We start from the raw sequence: 22764 nt of genomic DNA, 5'->3' as shown, positions 1-22764 counted from the left end.
GCATGTTGCATAATGTGTCACACCAGTGAGTTTCTGTACTGGGGCTACTCATGCTTTGCATTTACATTTTGCATTTACAAGATGTGGCTGAAGTCCCTTCAAAAGTATTTACAAATGTGGAACAACATAGATAAATTATAGCCCAGGAACACTGCTCAGATGCATCACTGGGCAATGACAAGAACTTATATTGGTAGAGTTGGTTTTCACTCAAGATGAGAAAATGACAAAAGCAAGCCAGGAAGGATACCAAAGCATAAACAAAGATACTTTCTTACCTGGAAAAAATTGTGACTGGTGGCAAGTTCATTATCAGCATTTCCCAGTAACCTTCATGATTCAAGCAGAAGCCAGAAAACAAGTAGAACCCAACAAAGATAAACCAGAAGAGCACCTAAATAAGTATAGTGTTTCCTGTTAAGACAATTAAAATCAATCAGAAGATGAGCATTACTTGGAACAGGTCTAGGAACTAAAGTTTGCAACAACAGCCTATGCTAACATCAGTTGTATCACTGTGACCAGGAGGAATAAACCACTTAGTATCTTACAATCCAGAATTTACTATCTAGAAGTTACCAGTTTCTCTTCCCTTTCTTTCCACTGACTATATATATCTCAGTGACTGAGCCACTCTGCTTCCATCCAGATTCTGCTCTGACATCTTAGGCAAGTTCTTTTTCATACAGCCAAAAATATATTCCAGTATACAATTGTACTGATAAGCCACACTTAGCAAACCAAAATAAATGTAATACTGGTCTGAAATATCCCTGGATGCCCAATGGCGTTAGTTTTGTTTTTCCCTGAACTGCATATACAGAAAGGGCACTACATTGGTAGTAGTAGCAATGGTGGCTGGTGCCCATTGGGACTATAGAGGTGGAATGCAGGGAAACCAGTAGCAGGTGAAGCCAGAGCCAGTGACAGGCAGAACCAATTAATTCAAGTTTTGTCCCCTTCCTCCCTGCTAAGTCCTACAAGGGGAAACACAGAGACTAAGGAAGAAGCAGAGATTGACAGCCACTGGGTAGTAGGGGTACATGTATGGTTATATCATTTGTATTTGTGCTTTGCTATGTTCATTTAAAGCATCCCAACTGTGCGGGGAAACTCAGGAATGAAGAAGACCGAAACTTCAATAAAGAGTGGGGAAAATTTATAATTTACTTGAGAGACCACTGTAAGCAGATTAAAACATTAGCAGGATTGTAATAACACTTGTAATGTAGAAAATATTGTGGACAAAATAGAGAGATATAGAATTTGGATGATGAAATAATATGCAGTTGAAAAGGTTCATAACAGGACCCAGGGAGGGGAAGGTGGGGAGTCTAGAGATTCGGAGAAATCTCTAAATATGGATATGTATTTTGTATTGTAACTCTACGCTTGTAAATCAAATAATAATTGATTCAAAATAATAATAATAATAATAATAATAATAATAATAATAATAATAATAATAATAAAGCATCCAAACTGTGGACTGCTTCCCTGCTACTGGCTATTCTCTACTGCTCTGCTGCTACTTGAATGAGACGGTTTGCCTATATGTGTGCATACACACAGCTTTGGACCTCATCTGACCTAATATTTGACCTTAACTTTCATAGGCCGTGGTCGAGAGTGACGTTGTTAGCATACACCAGAAGTTGAGCAATGACAGTGCTGAGTGTCCCTGTTTGGGATTTCCACACTTTAGCAGCTGCCACAGAGAAAGCCTTCTCCTGAATTGCAATTTGTTTCTCTTTTGAGGGTGGTGGAACTACCAAGAGAGTCCCTAAATCAGGATGGAGGCAATCTTTCAGCTATTTGAAGCCTAAGGCATTTAGGGTGTTAAACATCAATGTGAGCACCTTGAATTGGCCCTGGTCCTAATCTGGCTCACCCATCCACTGGGCACTAGTTAAATAAAAGGCAGCAGCAGTAGCTATGCAAGAACAGATTGTGGGATGAACATGCCTCGTTTGGGCCAATCTCAAGTCCCACTTGATGGACATGTGTCATTGGTGCTGGGATGCAATCATAGTGGCAGTGAGCTAAGTCAGTATCACTTTCATAAGATTAGCCTCTGCAACTCTCTTTCTGCCTTTAGCATGTCAGAATTTTTTCTTCTCATTGCACTGCCATCCTCTGTTTAAAGGAAAATAGTGGCTTAATAAACAAAATCAAACCAAGCAGAAGACCTAATTCTGAGAGACCTAATACTTCATCTAGAATTCAACCTGCCCTTCCCTCTCATTGGCTACATTAGGAAGCAGAGAGATAGTAGCCCTCAAGACTAGCCTTCTGGTTGTACTTAAACATCGTGGCTTCAAATTTTGATTTAATTCAATCAGGGAAGAGTTTGTAGTTTTCATTATCATTCTTGTGCAGATCTAATAGGAAAGTTTCTGCAAGTGTGGAAAATCAAATCAAATGGGGAGATGTCTGCCTTTATATGCAATTTGATCTTCCAAAAGTAATTAACTGATGGAAGAAATTGATATGGTCAAGCCAACACCTATTAAAAGTTTATTATTTTAATGTAAATGGGTAGGGATTAAGAACCATGGCAGAAATCATGGAATCGCATGAAACACTGAAGGTCAAAATAGCTCAGTCAGTAGAGCATTAGATGCTAAATCTCAAAGTTGTGTGTTTGAGCCCCATGTTGGGCAGAAGATTCCTGCATTGCTGGGGACTGGGCTAGATGACCCTTGTCATCCCTTCCAACTCTACAATTCTGTGATTCTGTCTACATGCTATATAAAATGAATAGTGTGCGAACATGTTGCCAGAGCTTTAAAATATTGAATGTGAATGTTCCGAGGCAATTTAAATGGAGCCTTCACACTGTTAAAACTTTTCTTTTCTGATGATGGAATTACTAGATACAAATGAAGTCTTGTATCCAGTGTAGAGGTTTATATGAAAGTGCCATGAACGTAAGAATTTCAGCTTGTGCAACAAAATAGTATTCTCCTCCCCATGCTCCCTAAATCTGTTCTAGGGGTTCCTCCCTCTCTCTGGAGTAGGATTGGGGAGGGCACAGCGGCATTTGTGGGGAGGAGAAAAGGGAAAGTCCTGTTGTGTAAGCGTAGATGCTTGTGTTGATGGACACATTGGTTGACTACTGCCCAAACAAATCTAATCTAAACCGAAGCAGCAGTTTAACCCTTCCTTCCCTAGGCATGATCCAAACTTAAATCTCTCCCCCCCCCCCCCGTCTAGTGGCAATTAGCATTAGAGACAAAACTCAAATTAGTTCCAGTGGGAGCTTTTTCCCTAACACTGATTGCCATGTGAAGGGATTTTCATTGGGACTGCAATTGCAGAGAAATGGCTAAACTTATTTTTCATGTGCACTGCAGTCCAGGTGAAAATAATGTCTACAGTTCGTATTAATACTAATGAAAGATAATGACAAATACATATTTGAAACCGCACGTCATTTGACCTTTACTTTGCAGGGCTGCACCAAGACATTTTGCTGTCCAAGGCGCAGGCAGGAGGGTGCCTCCCCAATTCCATGTACAAAAACTGACCAGACTAGCAGCTTCAAAACTAGCATTGGTATCCCCACTGCACCTGAAAGCAGCATGTTAGCTTAGGAGGGGGGCACAGAGTGTCTTGTCCATTCTGTGCTCCCAGAAATGTCAACTCAGGCAGTCACCTCACTCTGCCTAATGATAGGGCCAAATTTCTGAGAGTAACAAGCTCTGAGGCGAGAACTGTGTCCAGGTGGACACAGATTGGCCTTGAGGGTCAGCCAACTAGATGGTCTAGCAGGTTGCTCCTGCCTAAATATATATGTTGGAAACATGTTGTATTCAGAGCACTGTCTATAAGGTTCATGGGGAAGCAGTGTGTGAATGGTGGAAGGTACTAGAAACTCCATTCAAGATGCACACACACCCCCAGCACCATCCACCTATTGAAATTCACACAAACTCTTTAAACAGATTTAAAGCCTGGCCTTCCGCACTGACAATGTGGAACCAAGTCCTAAGCTGACTCCAATTCTGTTTCCTGGTCCACAAAGTCAAAACCTACTCGTTGAAAATACACACAGGAAGCAAGCCAGGCAGAAAATCCCAAGGACACAATGCACATGAATTATTACACTTTGTAGAGTGTATCAGAGTGCACTTAGTAGTCCTTTCGAGCTGTTCCCTTCCACCCAGTATTGATGACTGTTGGCTGCATAGCCTGTTCTTTAGCTATTTGGTGGGTAATAGGGTTCCCTCTCCATACCACAATTGATCAGTGTTAAAGTCACTTTGAAATCACCACATTTCTTTTCTAGATCCTTGAAAATAGAGAAGGGATGATAGTGCTACCATTTGTGAGATAATTTAACAAGCAGCATGTCTTATGATAAGGGACAACTGTTGAAGGTCAATGGGTCATGCAAGAAGCGAGGGAGGTGGTCCCAAAACTAGTGACTATGTGGATAATATGGATTCCACTGTGTGCCAATTGATATGAACTTTCTGTCTGTATTGCTCTATCTGTGATGCCCCATTCACACAGAGAAGCCATCACTTGATGTTCCAATACACAAGTGATGGTTGTGCAGTAATGATAATCGAGTAAGCATGCAAGTGTGAAATAGACTTGAGACTTTGGTGAATAGGTACCATAAGGATCTCATGCCTTCTCCTGCATCTTTCATTGACTCACCCTCAGTTGCTATCAGAAAATGGGTTGTAGAAAAAGTCTTAATACCACCTACCATGGAATTTACCATTTCCATGGCTGCCATAAACTGGCTTGATGCCCAGGACTGCACCTGGGACCTTCTGCATGCAAAGATGATGTTCTACCACTAAACTATAGCACTTTCCCCAGATATGGAATGGCTCATTTGGTAGAGCATGAAGCTCTTAACCTCAGGGTTGTAGGTTTGAGCCACATGTTGGGCAAAAGATTCCTGCATTGCAGGGGGTTGGACTAGTTGAACTTCCAACAATTCTGTCGTTCTATGATATGGAAAGCAACCACTGGATGCTTGAAAGTGAATGTGTCCATCTGCACCTTTTTCAACCAGACTAACAGGAAAAGGCAATATTAATCGAGTTACTTTTCTTTTCTATTCATCTTGCATATTAAGAAGTATTCTCTCTGGCTGAGAACCAGGAACTGCACACTATCTAAGGAGGAGGGGAAGCAACCTTACTTCTCAACACTATTTTTCATCCAAAAAGTAAACACATGTATGCTTCTAGCATCTCTAGGCTGGTGGACTGTTAGATGGCAAATTCATAAAGCAAAACCGAAATCAATTTAGGGTATGGGTAGAATAACCCAAAGCACTTTAGCAGCGCTCTCGGATAATGGGAAATGATGCGGGTGGGGGGTCTAAGTCATATGGCTTCAAAGAAATGTGCCACTAATGGAAAGGAAGATGATTAAAGGCTGCTTATAAAACTTCAGAGTGCTCTTAGTAATCAAGCAAGGTGCTGGCTGGAGAACACTGCTTTCTGGAGCCAAGACTGCTGTGTTCTTATGTTGGGAAATTCTTTCTTTAATCTTATAAAGACATGGGTGATTGAGTTTATAGACTTTTTAATGCATGTGAGAAATGCCTATAGCATCATGGTAGAGCATAAGGATGGGTGAGTCTGTGGATTTTGGTTTATCTCAGTTATTTGTTCCTCCAATCTTAAGAACAGTTTTCCACATTTCCACATCAGTTTGCAAAAGTTTGTTGTCTTTTTAAAGAGAACCCTCATGAAATTTCACCATGTGCATATTTTTGTATGCAACTTTGTCCAACGTACACATTTTTGCAAAGTAATTGCTTCCAATATGATGCATTCTGTATATTATATTTGGTGATATATGCACATTATTGCCTATAGCATCATGGTAGAGCACAGTTTTTTTGCACATATTACTTGGCTGGAGAACAGCATTGCAAAATTTGGAGAAGTGCCGGTTTGGGAGGACTGCTGTGTTTCAGTTTGCGTATTGTTTTGGAAAGTGCAAATAAGATAGGTTTGCTTTTAAATGCAACCTACATTGAATTTGTGGCCCATCCCTAGCTGCCGGCCTGCTCCCATCCCCTCCTATATCCCCTGCATATATCACAAAAGAAAATGCTCATGTATTTCCTCAACGTCACAGAATCAATATTTCTTTCTGAGCAATGGTTAGATGCCACATTTGGTGGTTCTGTTATATTACGCCTTTATGGGTGGCCGCGCACCAGTAACCTAGAGAATGCTTTACCTTGTCAGAAAGCTCCTATTATGCTCTGGATGACAACACACAATTGCCTCTTGTTCCTCATTGCAGAACTAATAATACATTTTTATTCCACAGGGCTTCCAAGTACAAAACAGGTGAAGCATAGCTTAATTTTGTCAAAGTGTGATAGGTTCTATTAAGTTTTAAGAAGGCAACATTCCCCTTAACTTACATTTTATACATGAAATGCAGGAGTTGCCTGTTACTGCAGCAGCAGCATGTAGAGGTCAGTGCTGAAACTACGAAGGAAGAATTAGGGGACCATTACTGAAATCCATTGTCTACCCTTCCCCATTTTTTAGCCCTCTTTAGCCTTCAAAAACTCTAGTTAATGGGCCATCACAAAAGCTTGGGGTGATCCTCCTTTGCCTGTCTCCTGTAATTCAAACAATGGTAGATGATCCTTTGTTCAGTACCTGGAATCTTTAGGTAGGTCTCCTGTCTGAAATCCTAGACAGCCAATACCCATTGGGCAGACAATATTGAGTTAGATGGACCAATTCTCTGATGGGTTTAAGACAGCTTCCTATATTTCTGTGTTCAGTGAGGCTTAAGTCGGTGTTCCCCAATCTTGTGCCCTCTTGTGGACCACAACTCCCATCTGCCTTAGCCAGCATGGCCAGTGGTTAGGGTTGATGAGATTGGCGGTCCTAAAGATCTGGACGGCATGAGTTTTTGAAAAATGGTGTGTGGGATTTCAGACATGCTTACCTAGGAGTTGTAATTTAGTCATTTAGTCGTGTCCGACTCTTCGTGAGCCCATGGACCAGAGCACGCCAGGCACTCCTGTCTTCCACTGCCTCCCACAGTTTGGTGAAACTCATGCTGGTAGCTTCGAGAACACTGTCCAACCATCTCGTCCTCTGTCATCCTCTTCTCCTTGTGCCCTCCATCTTTCCCAACATCAGGGTCTTTTCCAGGGAGTCTTCTCTTCTCATGAGGTGGCCAAAGTATTGGAGCCTCAGCTTCACGATCTGTCCTTACCTAGGAGTAAGCCCCTTTAAACTCAATAGGACTTACCTCTGAGTAGACATGCCTAGACTAGTGCATATTGCTACGCGCAGTAATGTGTAAATATGTCCTATTATATTATAGTTGCAGTTAATTATGTGGCATGAATCTGAACTAACTATATGACAATTCTAGTAGAATTCTACCACCAGTAACCAAGTAAAATGACAGTATTGTAGTCGAGAGCAGGGTGCATTTCATGCCCTCTTTTTAATTTTCGTTTTTAAAAAATCTTTACAAAACATGGCTTTGGGCTGCTTTTCTTCGCTGTCTCCAGCTGTGGTACAGTGTGACAATTGCTGTGGGAGCACAGTCCTATTATGCTTCCTGCAGAAATAAGCCTGGAGCAATTGAACTACCTATATTCATTGTTGTGTCACATTGTGCCATGCAACACATTGTTAATGATCAATAGACCTAGTGCAGCTAATAGGCTCTTATTCTCTACAGTAGCCATGTCACAGGTAAGATTATGCTTCACATGTCACTTCATTTTACCTCCACACAATGTAGCCAAGCTCCCAAAAATAAATAAATGTGAAGCCTGTCTGCTTTAATTTAACGTGAGATTATTTTTTTAAAAACATGTTTATATGCAGACCTATAAAAAAGGAGCACAAGACATCCCAGGAAAAGTACAGTCCAGAGAAGGAACTCAGGATTAACTCTTGTCTGTACAGTATTGTTCATTTTCAGTTTATTGTGAAAAATCTCACAGCCTTGCGTCAAGGAGGAGTTCCAATTGCAGCTGTCCTTCTTCAGAATCTTGTCAGGCTAGAACAGGGTTAGGGGGGGAAAGATCAATTCAGGTCACATTTAAAGGTGAATCTACCTAACACATACTTCTTCAAACAATATAAATTGAAACACAGGCATCTTTTGAAATTCACACTTGTACATATTTTACAGTGCAGTTCCCCCAGCCATGTAATGTGTACAAAATGCATACAATACGTGTAGGTATCATTGCAAGGAAGCATGTGTATATTAGGAGAAATTTTCACAGGAACACTGATGAATTTTCATGAGGGCTTTAAAAAATAATTGCAAACCGGTGTGGACTGTGGAGACCTAAAGTTAAGGTTTGATTATTATTTTTTAATGAGAAACTCACTTCCTGCCTGCGAGCAAAGAGGATCCTGGGAAAAGCTTCACAAAAGCTAATGCATGAGCTCCAGCAACCACCTCCCTTTTAATATTCTGAGCCTGAACGTTCACCTATACTGAAGAGGATGAGGCCCTTCAGATGTCTCGACCTTCTGAGCACAGTGGCCAGTTTGGCATCCCACCCCCACTCCCCAAAAAGGAGAATGCATCAGCAAAAAAGAGAAGAGAGATTTATATGAAATTTGTGTGTGCTAATATATAGATAGGGACGCGGGTGGCGCTGTGGGCTAAAGCCTCAGCGCCTAGGGCTTGCCGATCGAAAGGTCGGCGGTTCGAATCCCCGCGGCGGGGTGCGCTCCCGCTGCTCGGTCCCAGCGCCTGCCAACCTAGCAGTTCGAAAGCACCCCCGGGTGCAAGTAGATAAATAGGTACCGCTTACCAGCGGGAAGGTAAACGGCGTTCCGTGTGCTGCGCTGGCTCGCCAGATGCAGCTTTGTCACGCTGGCCACGTGACCCGGAAGTGTCTCCGGACAGCGCTGGCCCACGGCCTATAGAGTGAGATGGGCGCACAAACCCCAGAGTCTGTCAAGACTGGCCCGTTCGGGCAGGGGTACCTTTACCTTTACCTTTAATATATAGATGCAAATTAAGAAATAATGAGTATAATTTAACCAGAAATAAAATATGTCTCACCATAGTGGGGAAGACTAGTGTGGTTGGGGAGGCCTGGCAGATGGGTGGGATATAAGTAATAAATTATTATTATTATTATTATTATTATTATTATTATTATTATTATTATTATTACAGTGGTACCTCTGGTTTCATACGCTTCAGGTTACATACACTTCAGGTTACAGACTCAGCTAACCCAGAAACAGTGCTTCAGGAGAACAGAAATGGTGCGGTGGCGGCGTGGTGGCAGCAGGAGGCCCCATTAGCTAAAGTGGTGCTTCAGGTTAAGAACAGTTTCAGGTTAAGAACGGACCTCCGGAACGAATTAAGTACTTAACCCGAGGTACCACTGTATTACCAGGTGATCTGTATGCCTGCTCATTCTGTTATCTAGATGTTAGCTGTTGATGGGCAGCTTGAAGACTCCTAGCTATTATGGTTCTTTACCTTTGAACTGGACATGGTTTCGGCATCCCTTCAACTAGAGGACTGTCAGATGACAGACTTTCAATCAAAATACAGCCATCTCTCACTGTGCATGACCCATACAGCTCTGTCTTTCAACAGAAGAGAACAGCTGGTAGGGTCAGGAGGAATGGTTAGGGGCAGCAGCTGCTGCTGCACTCATGGTCAACTCATTCTGGCTAATTATTATTATTATTATTATTATTATTATTATTATTATTATTATTATTATTATTATTAATTATTTATACCCCACCCATATGGCTGGGTTTCCCCAGCCACTCTGGGTGGCTTCCAACAGAACACTAAAATACAATAACCTATTAAACAGTACGTCTGCCCTGAATACACACACACACACACACACACACACACACACACACACACACATATTTAAATTGCTGCTGGATTTTGCCTAAGATGAAATTCAGTGTGAATTTGGAGGTCCTTGCTCAGGTGAAAGAAAGCTTAGCAAGAGTCTTTGGAAGGCTACCAGCATTGCTCAGTAACATTCGACTGCCAGTCCGGTTAGGGATGTACATGGACTGGATGCTGCCATTTTGTCCTTCACCATAGGCAGCAAAATCCCCTGGGCTCCGTATGGTATTTTCTAAAGATCACCAATGTCAGTGGATATATCAGGTCTGATCCAAACATGGCAATTTTTCATGCAAGTTTCATGCTAATTTCTTCATGAATGGAATGTGTTTGGGCTTGTGTGAATCAATCTTTAATCGCATCTGAAATTATTAGCCACTGATATAAAGTGACACTTATCTGTAAATCTTTTTTCTTTTTCTTCTTCAGAAAATGCACAGGGCAGTCTTGTTATTATCCACGAAGAAGATGCAGAGGAATGGGCACTGTATTTAAAAACAATTTTCAAGCATCTCTTATCAGAGGACAGAATCTTGCTTTACAACATGGGATCTCCATTCATTCACCCACTGGGATTGCCATCCCTGGGATCTTACAGATGTAAACTGCTGATACTTTCAAGTGGACTTGTTAATTGTCTGAACAAAAAGAAAAGACGTTTTCTGGACAAGATCCTTCAGCCTCCTGAAAGGGTGGTTGTTTTGCTTTGTGGGATTGAAAGTTCAGACACTATCTATCAAATACTGAATATAGACCCACACAATCTGTTGATTACCACTAATCATGATCCAGAAGTATACCTTGCAGTGATTACTGGCATTATTCAACAAGGTAACATCTTTCTTTCTTTCTTTCTTTCTTTCTTTCTTTCTTTCTTTCTTCTTCCTCGTCCTCCTTCCTCTCTCTTAAAAATCCACTTTATTTTCAGGGACTGGGGCACAGCAGATAGGTGTGCTTCCACATTTTTGAGAGAGTCTTAAAATATTCTGAAGCTCAGCAGTTGGCTCAATAAATAGTTTAAGCCTAATGATGATTTATTTGTCATATGGTTTTGTCCCAATAAGCAGGAATGGTTTTTATATTCTTTCCATCTGAAAAGCAACTTTGATGTGATTTGCATATATTACAGTAACATGGAAGGTGGGGGGGGGGAGAGAAGTGAACTGAAAGAACCTTTTATTGGAATTTTGTTAAAAAAGAAAAAGAAATGCATGGATACATGCACACACTCTTTTCTTGCATTTTTTTGTAATGCAAACAATGGATAATTCCTAATTAGGTGTCACCAACCTTTGAAAGTCACATTTGGATTTTTCAGTGATGGGGATTTCTGGACACTTTTCTCCTCACTCCCACAGATCACCCATCCTTGCCCAAGAGAGTAAAGATGCAGACAGATGTGTCACTTTGTTTTTCAAAGAGAGCTCAGTAAAACTTGTATCCGGTAGAATTCATCTGAAAGAGGAAGTGGGAAAGAAGGTCACTCGTCTCACTTCCTCTTTCAACTCTATGCATTTTCAAGGGAGGAAAAGGTAACAGAACTCATCATGACTAAGGGGACAGTGAGTGGGGAGCTCAGAGGCTTTGTAGGCACCAGATGAAGACCTGAAGTGCACCATTGGACTCTCTAGAACTTCCTTGTTATTAGTGGGCATGGGGCGGCTAACAAGGGTGTGGACAGTCTGAGCTTCTCACAAGTGTGGATGTTAGGGGTGTGTTGTCAGCAATGTGTCCCAGTTCCCAGTGATCATGTGGTGCTTTCTTTGATTCAGTCATGAAAGGGGCTTAGGAATAAACAGTGATGGAAGTAGCAAGATGCTCCATAATCTGAGAAGTCCCTTTCTCTTGTCTCACCCCAGCCATGCCTCAACACTCGGCGGGACTCATGAAAAGGCCACTCCTCCTGATGTTTGGGAGCAGACAGGATAGAATGGGAAGTCATCCCTAAGATATTCTAATGACCTAAGCCATTTAGGGCTTTTAAAAGAATATCATTAGCAGTATGAAATGTGCTTAGAAGCAAATGGGCAACCATGCAAATTGGACCCAGGGAAGTGAGCCCACCAAGATCTTTGCAGCTGAATTCTGGACCACATGAAAAGTTCTGAAAACTTTTCTAAGGTAGCCCCATGGTTGTCCTTAGTTCTTACATAATGACTCCATTTGGCCATAATTGTGCATATTTTATTTACCCCTTTTCCTGTTGCAGAAGAGACCTAATAACTTAGGAACATAGGGAGCTGCCTTATACCAAGTCAGGTCATTTAGCTCAGTACTGTCAACAATGGCAGTGGCTGGAAGTTTTCCCAGCACTACATGAAAATGATGTGGTTTGAACTTGAGATCTTTTCCATGCAATGCATGTGTTATGTTACTAAGACACAGTCCTCTAGGTCTTCATTCTTCAATATTTGGAATATATTCTTCATATGATAGTTGCTGTTGTTATGTAAGTTGGCAAGTCTAGCTACCTCCTGTGCTTGGTTCTCATATATAAAATAATAATAATCAAAAGCTTCAAATATTGTACAAATTTGTACAATATTCCAGCAATACTATAAATTGCATTAATGGCCAAGTTCACTATAGATGAGTGATGGCCAAACTTGGCTCTCCAGCTGTTTTTGGACTACAACTCCCTAGCTAACAGGACCAGTGGTTAGGGATGATGGGAATTGTAGACCCAAAACAGCTGGAGGGCCGAGTTTGGCCATCACTGCTATAGATGATAGAAACGTTTTCTTTCCTCTCTACTTTTGCAGCATAAAGGATTATAAGTGCCAGGAACTTTAAACAATATGTCAACTAAAAAAGGTAAAGGGACCCCTGACCATTAGGTCCATTCATGGCCGACTCTGGGGTTGCAGTGCTCATCTTACTTTACTGGCCGAGGAAGCCGGCGTACAGCTTCCAGGTCATGTGGCCAGCTTGACTAAGCAGCTTCTGGCGAACCAGAGCAGCGCACGGAAACTCTGTTTACCTTCCCGCTGGAACGGTACCTATTTATCTACTTGCACTTTGACGTGCTTTCGAACTGCTAGGTTGGCAGGAGCTGGAACCGAGCAATGGGAGCTCACCCCATCATGGGGATTCGAACCGCCGACCTTCTGATCAGTGACTCCTAGGCTCTGTGGTTTAACCCACAGCGCCACCCAAAATATCAAATCATTATATGGTAACCATATCCCCTTAAAATTACTATAGAGCAGGAAATGGTTACCATATATCCAGATATTTCCCCAAGTATATCCTAAATGTATTATATTTAAGTTTTTAAATATAAGGCAAAAGGCAAAATGTATCTCAAATTAAGTACCTCTAAGTCAATGGAAGATTTAAGCATATGTCTAACTCTCTCCAAATTCAGATCTATGGGACTTAAAAGTACGTAATGTTGGCTAATAAAAAATGTGTACTTCATTAAAAATGTAGCTTTCCAGTTTAAAGTATTCAACCATGCTTGAAAACCAAAGATGTCACAGGAAAAGGAACTAATTGTGATGTATCTTCATTCTTTCTGCACCACATCACCCCTGCTATAGTGGGAATACGGATAGTATCCATCAAGAAACTGCAAAAGGACTATATGAACTAAGAACATTTTAGTAACACTGCAGATGCATAAAGATTAGAGTTGCTCACAAGTGTCTCCCAAAAGTAGTTCAGACATGGGGGGTGGCGATAGAACTGTCTATGCAAATCCTTACTTTTCTTCTCCTATGCCTTATGGTTAAATTCTTGTTGAAAATACTCTTGAAGCATATAGTTAAAGATTTCTGATGCGTATCTGTTGGCTGAAAGAGGAAAGTATTTACATGCACTGACAAAGTGAAATAGACTTTGTCTCCCCACCACCCCCAGTTAAAATACTTGGCAAGCATGTTTTCTTTTTCCATATGCAAAGGGCCCGTTCTGTGAGCCTAAAGGTAAATTAATGAGAGCGTGTGCAGTACAAATCGTTCAGCAACATCCAGCCCATAGCTTCTCATTATGGGTTTTTCTTGTCCCTTGAAAGCTTGCTAGAAAAAATATTATGAGTGTAAAAGAAGCACTCAAAAGCCATAAAAAAGCATTTTAGTTTGCATGTGCATGAAGACTAGGTCCATTTGTCCCAGTTTAATGCTAGAATACGCCCAGGGAAATGTAGGAATTATGGGTCCACTTGACCTGTAAGAAGCTTGCAAAGCACTGCATGTACCTTAATTTCCCAGAATGGTGGTATACATAATGTTTCTGGTAAAATAATATTCTGCATGCTATTTCGTTCCAGCAGTAACTTGGAATGAGGAACTTGGAGGACCTGTAACAAAAGCACTGGCATATTACCTTGAAACACAAGCAGGGTTTACTTGCCTGGCTGTTAAAACTGGATGTACCAAACTCCTTCAGCCATAACATCCTGAACATGTCTGATCTTAGAAGCTAAGTCGGATCAGGCCTGATTGGTACTTGGATGGGAAACTGCTTGGGAACACTGAGTGCTTTAGGCTAGGCATAGACAAGAGAATAGTTTAGTTATTGTGGTGGGTTGCCATTTTTGGCAGCATCTGAACATACAGTGAAATTTCTAGTCTTCCTGAGAACAGTGGAAGAGCCCTGCTGGATCCTATTTCCCACAGGGGCAAAGCAGAGGCATTTGGGAAGCCCAGGAGCAGGGCATAAAGGCAATAACTCTCTCCTGTTGTTGTCCCCCATCAATGGGTACTTTCAGGTTGGAATGCTTGAGCAATTTGCTCTTTGTGGTAAAGGTAAAGGGAGCCCTGACCATTAGGTCCAGTCGCGGATGACTCTGGGGTTGCAGTGCTCACTTTACTGGCCATGGGAGCCAGCGTACAGCTTCCAGGTCATGTGGCCAGCATGACTAAGCCGCTTCTGGCGAAACCAGAAAGGTACACGGAAACACCGTTTACCTTCCCGCCGGAGTGGTACCTATTTATCTACTTGCACTTTGATGTGCTTTCAAACTGCTAGGTTGGCAGGAGCTGGGACTGAGCAATAGGAGCTCACCCCTTCACGGGGATTTGAACTGCCGACCTTCCAATTGGCAAGCCCTAGGCTCTGTGGTTTAACCCACAGCACCACCCGTGTCCCGCTCTTTGAGGATTCCAGTGCAAACACATCTGATCACCAGCTCTTGGACTAATGTCTAAATGACAACGCAGTTATCATTTGGATTTCAAATTTCTCTGAATTTGGCGGAATAAGGACCGTAGCTCAGTGGTAGAGCATTTTCTGTGCATGCAGAAAGTCCCAGGCATCTCCCTTGGCACCTCCAGGTAGGACTTGGAGAGACTTCTACCTGAAACCCTGGAGAGCTCCTGTCAGTCAATGTAGACAAAGCTGAGCTAGGTGGACTCAATATAAAGCAGCATCCTATGTCCTTCCTGTGTGATGCAGTTCTTGGCTCAACACCCCCTACAAATAGTGTAAGAAACAAGAGAGAGGGGTGCAATCAATTAATTAATATGCTACAACTGCCAAAGTGGCTTCTAAGTGGGTGACAAGTATAAAAGCAGCTACAAAAAAAAAAAGAAAATAAAAATAAAAATAGAAAGATGCATAATAGGAACACAAATAAAACAATTCAGTTGAAACATTAAAATAAACATTCGCAACTAAGGTTTATGATAAGACATAAGAATATGCATGTTTTCTGAGAAAATACTTCAGAAATGCTAATTTTCTGAGAATATAGGTGAAAATGCATATTTAAATAGGAATTTCATTCTTCTGTCTCTGACTCCACCTTCTGTAAAGCTTTTTCTGAATTAAAAAAACAAAAACAAAACCCAAATCTTGGTTCCCGCCCCCCCATCTCCAAGAATGCAGTTCATTTTGACTAGAGAACCTGTCTAGTACACAATTGCTTCTTGTTCTAGCTGCATTGTCTTTTTAAAATAACCTGCTTGTCACCAAACTTTTATACCTCTTAGTTCCGAACACGAAGAAAATAACTTTGCACTGAAGTGAAATGAATCATCTCTCGGGGTTGAGAGAAAAGCCAATTATATACCCATGGGATATATTACCAGAAATTACAAACATTACCTTGAATGCTAAATACAGATAGTTACTTAGAAGCAAAAAGGTTTCCTTTCTCAATTGACATTTCCCCAAGTTTCTGGCTAGAGAGTTTAATTGTGGAGGAGGATTATTAAGAAAGAGCCTTGCTTTTCTACATTTTTATTCCAATCGTCTTTTGAAATGTCTACAGGAGTGCAGACATACATGTGGATAGATTCTCAATGCAAGAGAAGAAATCCCCATTAAGCCAGGCTCCCCTCTGTGTGGAGGAACTTGTGAGGGAAGTCTATAGGATCTGCAGTCTAGGCCTGGCCCCACCAATGAACTTCTGCACATTCTGCATGTGAGAGAAGCCTATGAGGACCCAAGACTAGGGTGGGGAAGAAATTAGATCAAGCCGGCATTTAAAGGTGTTTTTTTACCTAGAAAAATAGTGCAGGAACACTGCCCTGTTCCTCCTGCTTCTGTGCCAGTGGAAAAAGGAGGGCTGCTCTGTGGCTGGGCAGAGCTAATGAGTGAGGAAGAAGCCTTCCCTGAGCATCAGGTCTGCAAACTGCCTGGTTCCTCCTGCTTGCGCAGGCAAGCTGAAGAGGCAGGGAGCTTGCAGGGCTGATGCGCAGGGAAGACTTCTTCCCACACCTCAGCTGTTAGCCCAGGAAGCTGAGGAGCCTCATTAAAGTCCTGCTGCACCTCTGGCTCATGAGGAGACCCTCTCCAGAGCCCACAGAGGATGTCCTCTTTATGCTCCAGGGTGAATCTTCTTGTGAGGCAGAGGCATGGCTGGGGAAATGTGCTGGAACCATGTTCTGGTGTGTTCCGGCTGATCAAAGACCCTGGTTCTACCTGAGTTATGCTTTCCAAAACAATATGCACACTTAAACATGGGCATCTTTCAAAATCCACACTTCTCTGAATTTTGCAATGTAGTTCTTAAGCCAAGTAATGTGTACAAAAATGCATATGCTGGGATAAAGTGTGCATAAATATGTGTACAGTCATACCTCTTGTTACATTTGCTTCAGGTTAAATCTTTTCAGGCTGCACCCGCGGCAACCCGGAAATACTGGAAAGGGTTACTTCTGGGTTTCGCCGCTCGTGCATGCACAGACACTGAAAATGACGTCACGCGCATGTGCAGAAGCGGTGAATTGCAACCCGCGCATGTGCAGACGTGTAGGCATGGGTTGTGTTCTGTTCCTGTTGTGAACGGGACTCCAGAATGGATCCTGTTCACAACCAGAGGTACCACTGTATGTTAGTGAAGAGAACATACAGAAATGCTTTACATTGGGCTGAAACTATAAATATTAGGAAGCATATGCTTGACAGCAGTGGGTGGCACGTGGCAGCGGCACATGGCAGTGGCAGGGCCATTGGCTGGGCACCAACAGCAAAAACATTGTAGGTTCCAGGCCCCCCTGGAGTTGGTGCCAGTACCCTGGGGATTCCCTCAGGGGCTCCCCAGCTGGTTCCTCCCACTACTCCTCTACAACCAGCCAGTTGATGACAGTCTTCTGCAAGAAAATCAGAAGGAATGCTCAATAAACAGGTCACCCGGAGAAGTCTCAAGTAAGGTGAACTAGGGTTATTATCACCATATTGCAGATGAGGCTTGATGATGGATGACCAAGGGTCATCCCAGAGAGTTCATGGCTCAGCTGGTCCCTAAATAAACCAGGGACATCCAGCTCATGGATCTTGCTCTTAAACAAAATGCTCCATCTGGCACTCAGACATCCTTGTTGTCAAAATATCCGTTTCTTGGTGAATAAATAATTAGAAGATTAATTTGAAAGAAGAAAGTATGCTTTTGTCCCATTGCTGCCAGCAAAGTGTCAAGTTAATAAACATTACATAGTGATGAGAGGTTATGAGATACTAGGATTAAGGAGCAGAGACATGGGATAAAGCACACCTTTTGAACTGTGTTTTCAGAAGTTTGATTGGCTTGAAAACTGAGCCAGCATGAATCACTTGGCACTCAAATCATGATATAAAGAGAAACAGGATCCTCAGTGTTGGCTCAGCAAAATGCCGCCATAGTTATGCAAGCTCAGAGCATTGAAAAAGAGTTTGCAGAAAGCTTGCATTTTCCCTGTAAAAAACAATATCCTATAAACATATGCAGGTGGGACTTGCAAGAAAATCCTTGACGTCTTTCAATTCCAGCTGGTCAGTACAAGAATTTTATAACTAAGAAATATTGCCTTAATTGACTTTCTCCCTACCTGCTCCTGATCCCCTTTTCCTTTTTGTCATTCAGATTGTGAGCCTGACTATCTTATCCTTGAAGTTTACAAGTCTCTCTTTTTTTGGACAAAAAAGTGGGATAAAATGATGCTTTAAATGCAATACATAGATAAAATGTTTCAGTGCAAAGTCTCTGTTCTGGATTTCAAAGAGTCATGGCTGGTGGCGCAGTTCGCCTTGGGCAGAGCTGCATCGCTGACTTGGTTTCTCCGTGCCATACATCCTTGTTAGTTGCCAAGAGGGAGAGAGGGGAAGCAGCATTGAACTTGGGGCAATGTGGGTGCAACAGTGAATGTGGTGGATTGGCTGAGCTCCCCACTGCCTTGCTCCCCACTGCTCTACCCCTTAGGATCTGGCCATGTCACCTGTCAAGGCTTCGGGAAAGCTATTCCTCCCCCGGTTGCAGCAAGAGCAGAGAAAACAAAGCAGAGTCCTTTTTAATGAGTTTTATTCAATCCTAATAGCGAGAGAGGGATGCGGGTGGCGCTGTGGGTTAAACCACAGAGCCCAGAGCTTGCCGATCAGAAGGTCGGCGGTTCAAATCCCCGCAACGGGGTGAGCTCCCATTGCTCGGTCCCTGCTCCTGCCAACCTAGCAGTTCAAAAGCACATCAAAGTGCAAGTAGATAAATAGGTATCCAAGAGTATCCAAGAGTATTAAAAGAACTGGCAGATGTGATCTCAGAACCACTGGCAGTCATCTTTGAGAATTCCTGGAGAACAGGTGAAGTCCCAGCAGACTGGAGGAGGGCAAATGTGGTCCCTATTTTCAAAAAGGGGAAAAGAGAGGACCCAAATAATTACCGCCCAGTCAGTCTGACATCAATACCAGGAAAGATTCTGGAGCAGATCATTAAGCAAACAGTCTGTGAGCACCTAGAAAGGAATGCTGTGATCACCAATAGTCAGCATGGATTTCTGAAAAATAAGTCATGTCAGACTAACCTGATCTCGTTTTTTGACAGAATTACAAGCCTGGTAGATGAAGGGAACGCAGTGGATATAGCCTACCTTGATTTCAGTAAGGCATTTGACAAGGTGCCCCATGATATTCTTGTAAAGAAGCTGGTAAAATGCGGTCTTGACTATGCTACCACTCAGTGGATTTGTAACTGGCTGACTGACCGAACCCAAAGGGTGCTCATCAATGGTTCCTCTTCATCCTGGAGAAGAGTGACTAGTGGGGTGCCACAGGGTTCTGTCTTGGGCCCGGTCTTATTCAACATCTTTATCAACGACTTGGATGATGGACTCAAGAGCATCCTGATCAAATTTGCAGATGACACCAAACTGGGAGGGGTGGCTAACACCCCAGAGGACAGGATCACACTTCAAAACGACCTTGACAGATTAGAGAACTGGGCCAAAACAAACAAGATGAATTTTAACAGGGAGAAATGTAAAGTATTGCACTTGGGCAAAAAAAATGAGAGGCACAAATACAAGATGGGTGACACCTGGCTTGAGAGCAGTACATGTGAAAAGGATCTAGGAGTCTTGGTTGACCACAAACTTGACATGAGCCAACAGTGTGATGCGGCAGCTAAAAAAGCCAATGCAATTCTGGGCTGCATCAATAGGAGTATAGCATCTAGATCAAGGGAAGTAATAGTGCCACTGTATTCTGCTCTGGTCAGACCTCACCTGGAGTACTGTGTCCAGTTCTGGGCACCACAATTCAAGAAGGTCACTGACAAACTGGAACGTGTCCAGAGGAGGGCAACCAAAATGGTCAAAGGCCTGGAAACGATGCCTTATGAGGAACGGCTAAGGGAGCTGGGCATGTTTAGCCTGGAGAAGAGGAGGTTAAGGGGTGATATGATAGCCATGTTCAAATATATAAAAGGATGTCACATAGAGGAGGGAGAAAGGTTGTTTTCTGCTGCTCCAGAGAAGCGGACACGGAGCAATGGATTCAAACTACAAGCAAGAAGATTCCACCTAAACATTAGGAAGAACTTCCTGACAGTAAGAGCTGTTCGACAGTGGAATTTGCTGCCAAGGAGTGTGGTGGAGTCTCCTACTTTGGAGGTCTTTAAGCAGAGGCTTGACAACCATATGTCAGGAGTGCTCTGATGGTGTTTCCTGCTTGGCAGGGGGTTGGACTCGATGGCCCTTGTGGTCTCTTCCAACTCTATGATTCTATGATTCTATGATTCTAGGTACCACTTCAGTGGGAAGGTAAATGGCATTTCCATGCACTGCTCTGGTTCGCCAGAAGCGGCTTAGTCATGCTGGCCATATGACCCAGAAGCTGTACGCCAGCTCTCTCAGCCAATAAAGTGAGATGAGCGCCGCAACCCCAGTGTCGGCCATGACTGGACCTAACGGTCAGGGGTCCCTTTACCCTTTTAATAGCGAGAGACAAAAGAACACAACAAGCCTTAACAATGGCGTTGCTCCAAACTGGGCTTCTCCTCCCTCGCAACAGCATCTCCCTTTACAGTGGCTGCTTGTGGCCAAATGTCTCTGATTCCATTTTTCCTGCACCCTTAATGAACACCAAGTTCTGGGAGAAGGGGGACCAGAAGTTCTCTCTAGTGATGTGTCAGTTGGCTGCCCTGTCGCAGTTCCCCTCCGCTTCTTCTAAGACTTCCCAACTCTTTTGTTCATCTGTCTCTGAGCTTTTACCTTCCTCAACCCCCTCAACCCCCTGCTGTAAATCAATGATGCATTCCTTTTTTCCTGCAGCGTCAGGAGAGGGTGTGTGTGTGTGTGTGTGTGTGTCCACCATTCCTCATCTGTCTTGCCCTCTTGAGTCCAATCTCTGGCAACACCTGACATTAGGAAGCAAGGTCAGCAACACAGCCCTGTCTGGGTTGCCCCACCAGCTGCTAATTATTCTGACCATTCCATTCCCTCTCCCTACTTTATTTTTATGTCTCCACTTCCCACTGCATTTGAGTTAGTATTTGATAGCTGCAGAGCATGCTCTGTCTCTACTGGGCTGCTTTCCCCCCTGAAATTTTTTGCACTGCTTCAGTCCTTGGGCCTCCTTCAAGCCTGCTGATTTCGCCCTCTAGTGCATTGAGTGGTGCAGTTTTGGCTACATAATCAATGGCACTTGCCACCTACAATAAAATAGAATAAATGATGGTTGCCCCTATATTTCCGCAACAGAATAATAATAAAAAAATTGGAATAGCTCAGCCCATTAAGTGTAAAGAATGGTGAAATCTGTTTTCTGGAAACATACATTAGCTAACTTGTTTCTACATTTGCTAGAAACAAACACACTAGAAACTGTGAGAGCAGGGACTGCTTCTCAACCAAGGTCAGACACTTAAATGCTAAGTATTAACAAAAAACTCCAATGTTTAATTTCCCGCAGTTTCTTGGCAAAGGAGAAGGATAGGGATAGGGAGCGAATTAGAGCAGGTGAGGCCCAGCAGAGAAGCACCTATGGCAGCAGGGAGCCCCTTCTGAACCAAAGTCAACTTTTTAGTTTAGTAAGGTGCTATTTGTAAAATTGCAATGCTGAAGTGTCTTCAGTAGTTTTGCAAGGGAAGAGGATGGGGAGGAAACAGGAGCAACTTGGCCACACCACTGTGACTTCTCATTGGCCATGCCCTCATGGCCACCCTAGGAACACTGACAGGTCTAGTGAGCACCACCCACCATGACTAGTGGGCCCCATAGCACTTCCAACATTTTACCTTGGATCAGCAGCTACAATGCAAGACCTCTGTGTGTTTTTAAAGGCATGTGTGAGTAGCAGGGATTGTGAGCCAATCATGGTACATGTCCTTTACAGCACCATGTCATTATTTTAGAACAAATTCACACGTTTTGAGTGCGCACAGGTAAAAAATACCCAACGACCACTAAACACTTTAATCCAAAAACATTTCTTACTGAAGTGTGAAAACACTTCTTACTGAAGCATCTGCCTCCTTCCAAGCACCACCTAGTCTGATTACTTGTTGCACAGTCAAGGAAAAAGAATATGGTTTCTTCTCCTTCTTTAATTCCCTTTGGGTAGCATCATGTGTAGCATAATGTGTTCTTCTGGGTTGAAATAGCACAGAGTCTTCTTTGTATACGAGAGCATTTTGCTGGCATGAAGCCATCAGAGATATTTGTTGTGTGCATGCCAGAGAGCTACTCCACATATTAGAGTGAGTAAGAGTTGCGGAATGAAATCTACACTGACATAATGTTTTAGTGGCCTCAGCGACTGCCAAATAGGTTGCTGACTATTCAAATAGATTGCATATAAAGACCTGAATGGCTAGGACTCCAGTGGATCTCGTTTGTTATGAGCAGCAGGAATTGCCCTACCCATTGTCTGAACCAGAGGCTCCCAAGCTGTGGTCTGCAGACGACCAGTGGTCCACGAGCTTCACTGGGGTGGTCTGCAGTGTGTCTGCATGAAAAAGTAACTGTGAATGGTGGGCACAACACATTCAAATGATTTTAATTGTATATTTATTGCTTCTTTAATTTCTTATATTTATATTCCATTTGTCCAACAAACTATTGGTCTGCTCTCCATAGGAATACAGGAAGCTGCCTGAGAATTGGACCATTGGTCCATCTAGCTCAGTTTTGTCTACATTGACTGGAAACAGCTTTCCAGGGCTTCAGACAGGGTTTCCCAACCCAGCTTGGAGATGCT

At 42.8% G+C, this 22764-nt stretch overlaps 1 protein-coding gene across 1 annotated transcript in view; it reads left to right on the top strand.

Moving 5' to 3' along the window:
- The window catches only part of BANK1 (B cell scaffold protein with ankyrin repeats 1), a 172828-nt gene that overhangs the window by 8687 nt on the left and 141377 nt on the right, over positions 1-22764 (top strand). The window contains exon 2 of the mRNA XM_081209344.1: positions 10303-10704. Within this exon, the coding sequence (XP_081065470.1) occupies positions 10303-10704 (402 nt within the window). The remainder of the gene's footprint in view (positions 1-10302; positions 10705-22764) is intronic.

Source organism: Podarcis bocagei (assembly GCF_964188305.1).
Source record: "Podarcis bocagei genome assembly, chromosome: 9".
In the NCBI taxonomy this organism is placed as follows: Eukaryota; Metazoa; Chordata; class Lepidosauria; order Squamata; family Lacertidae; genus Podarcis; species Podarcis bocagei.
The sequence above is the reverse complement of the archived record's forward strand: the minus strand, read 5'-3'. Positions and strand labels throughout refer to the sequence as shown.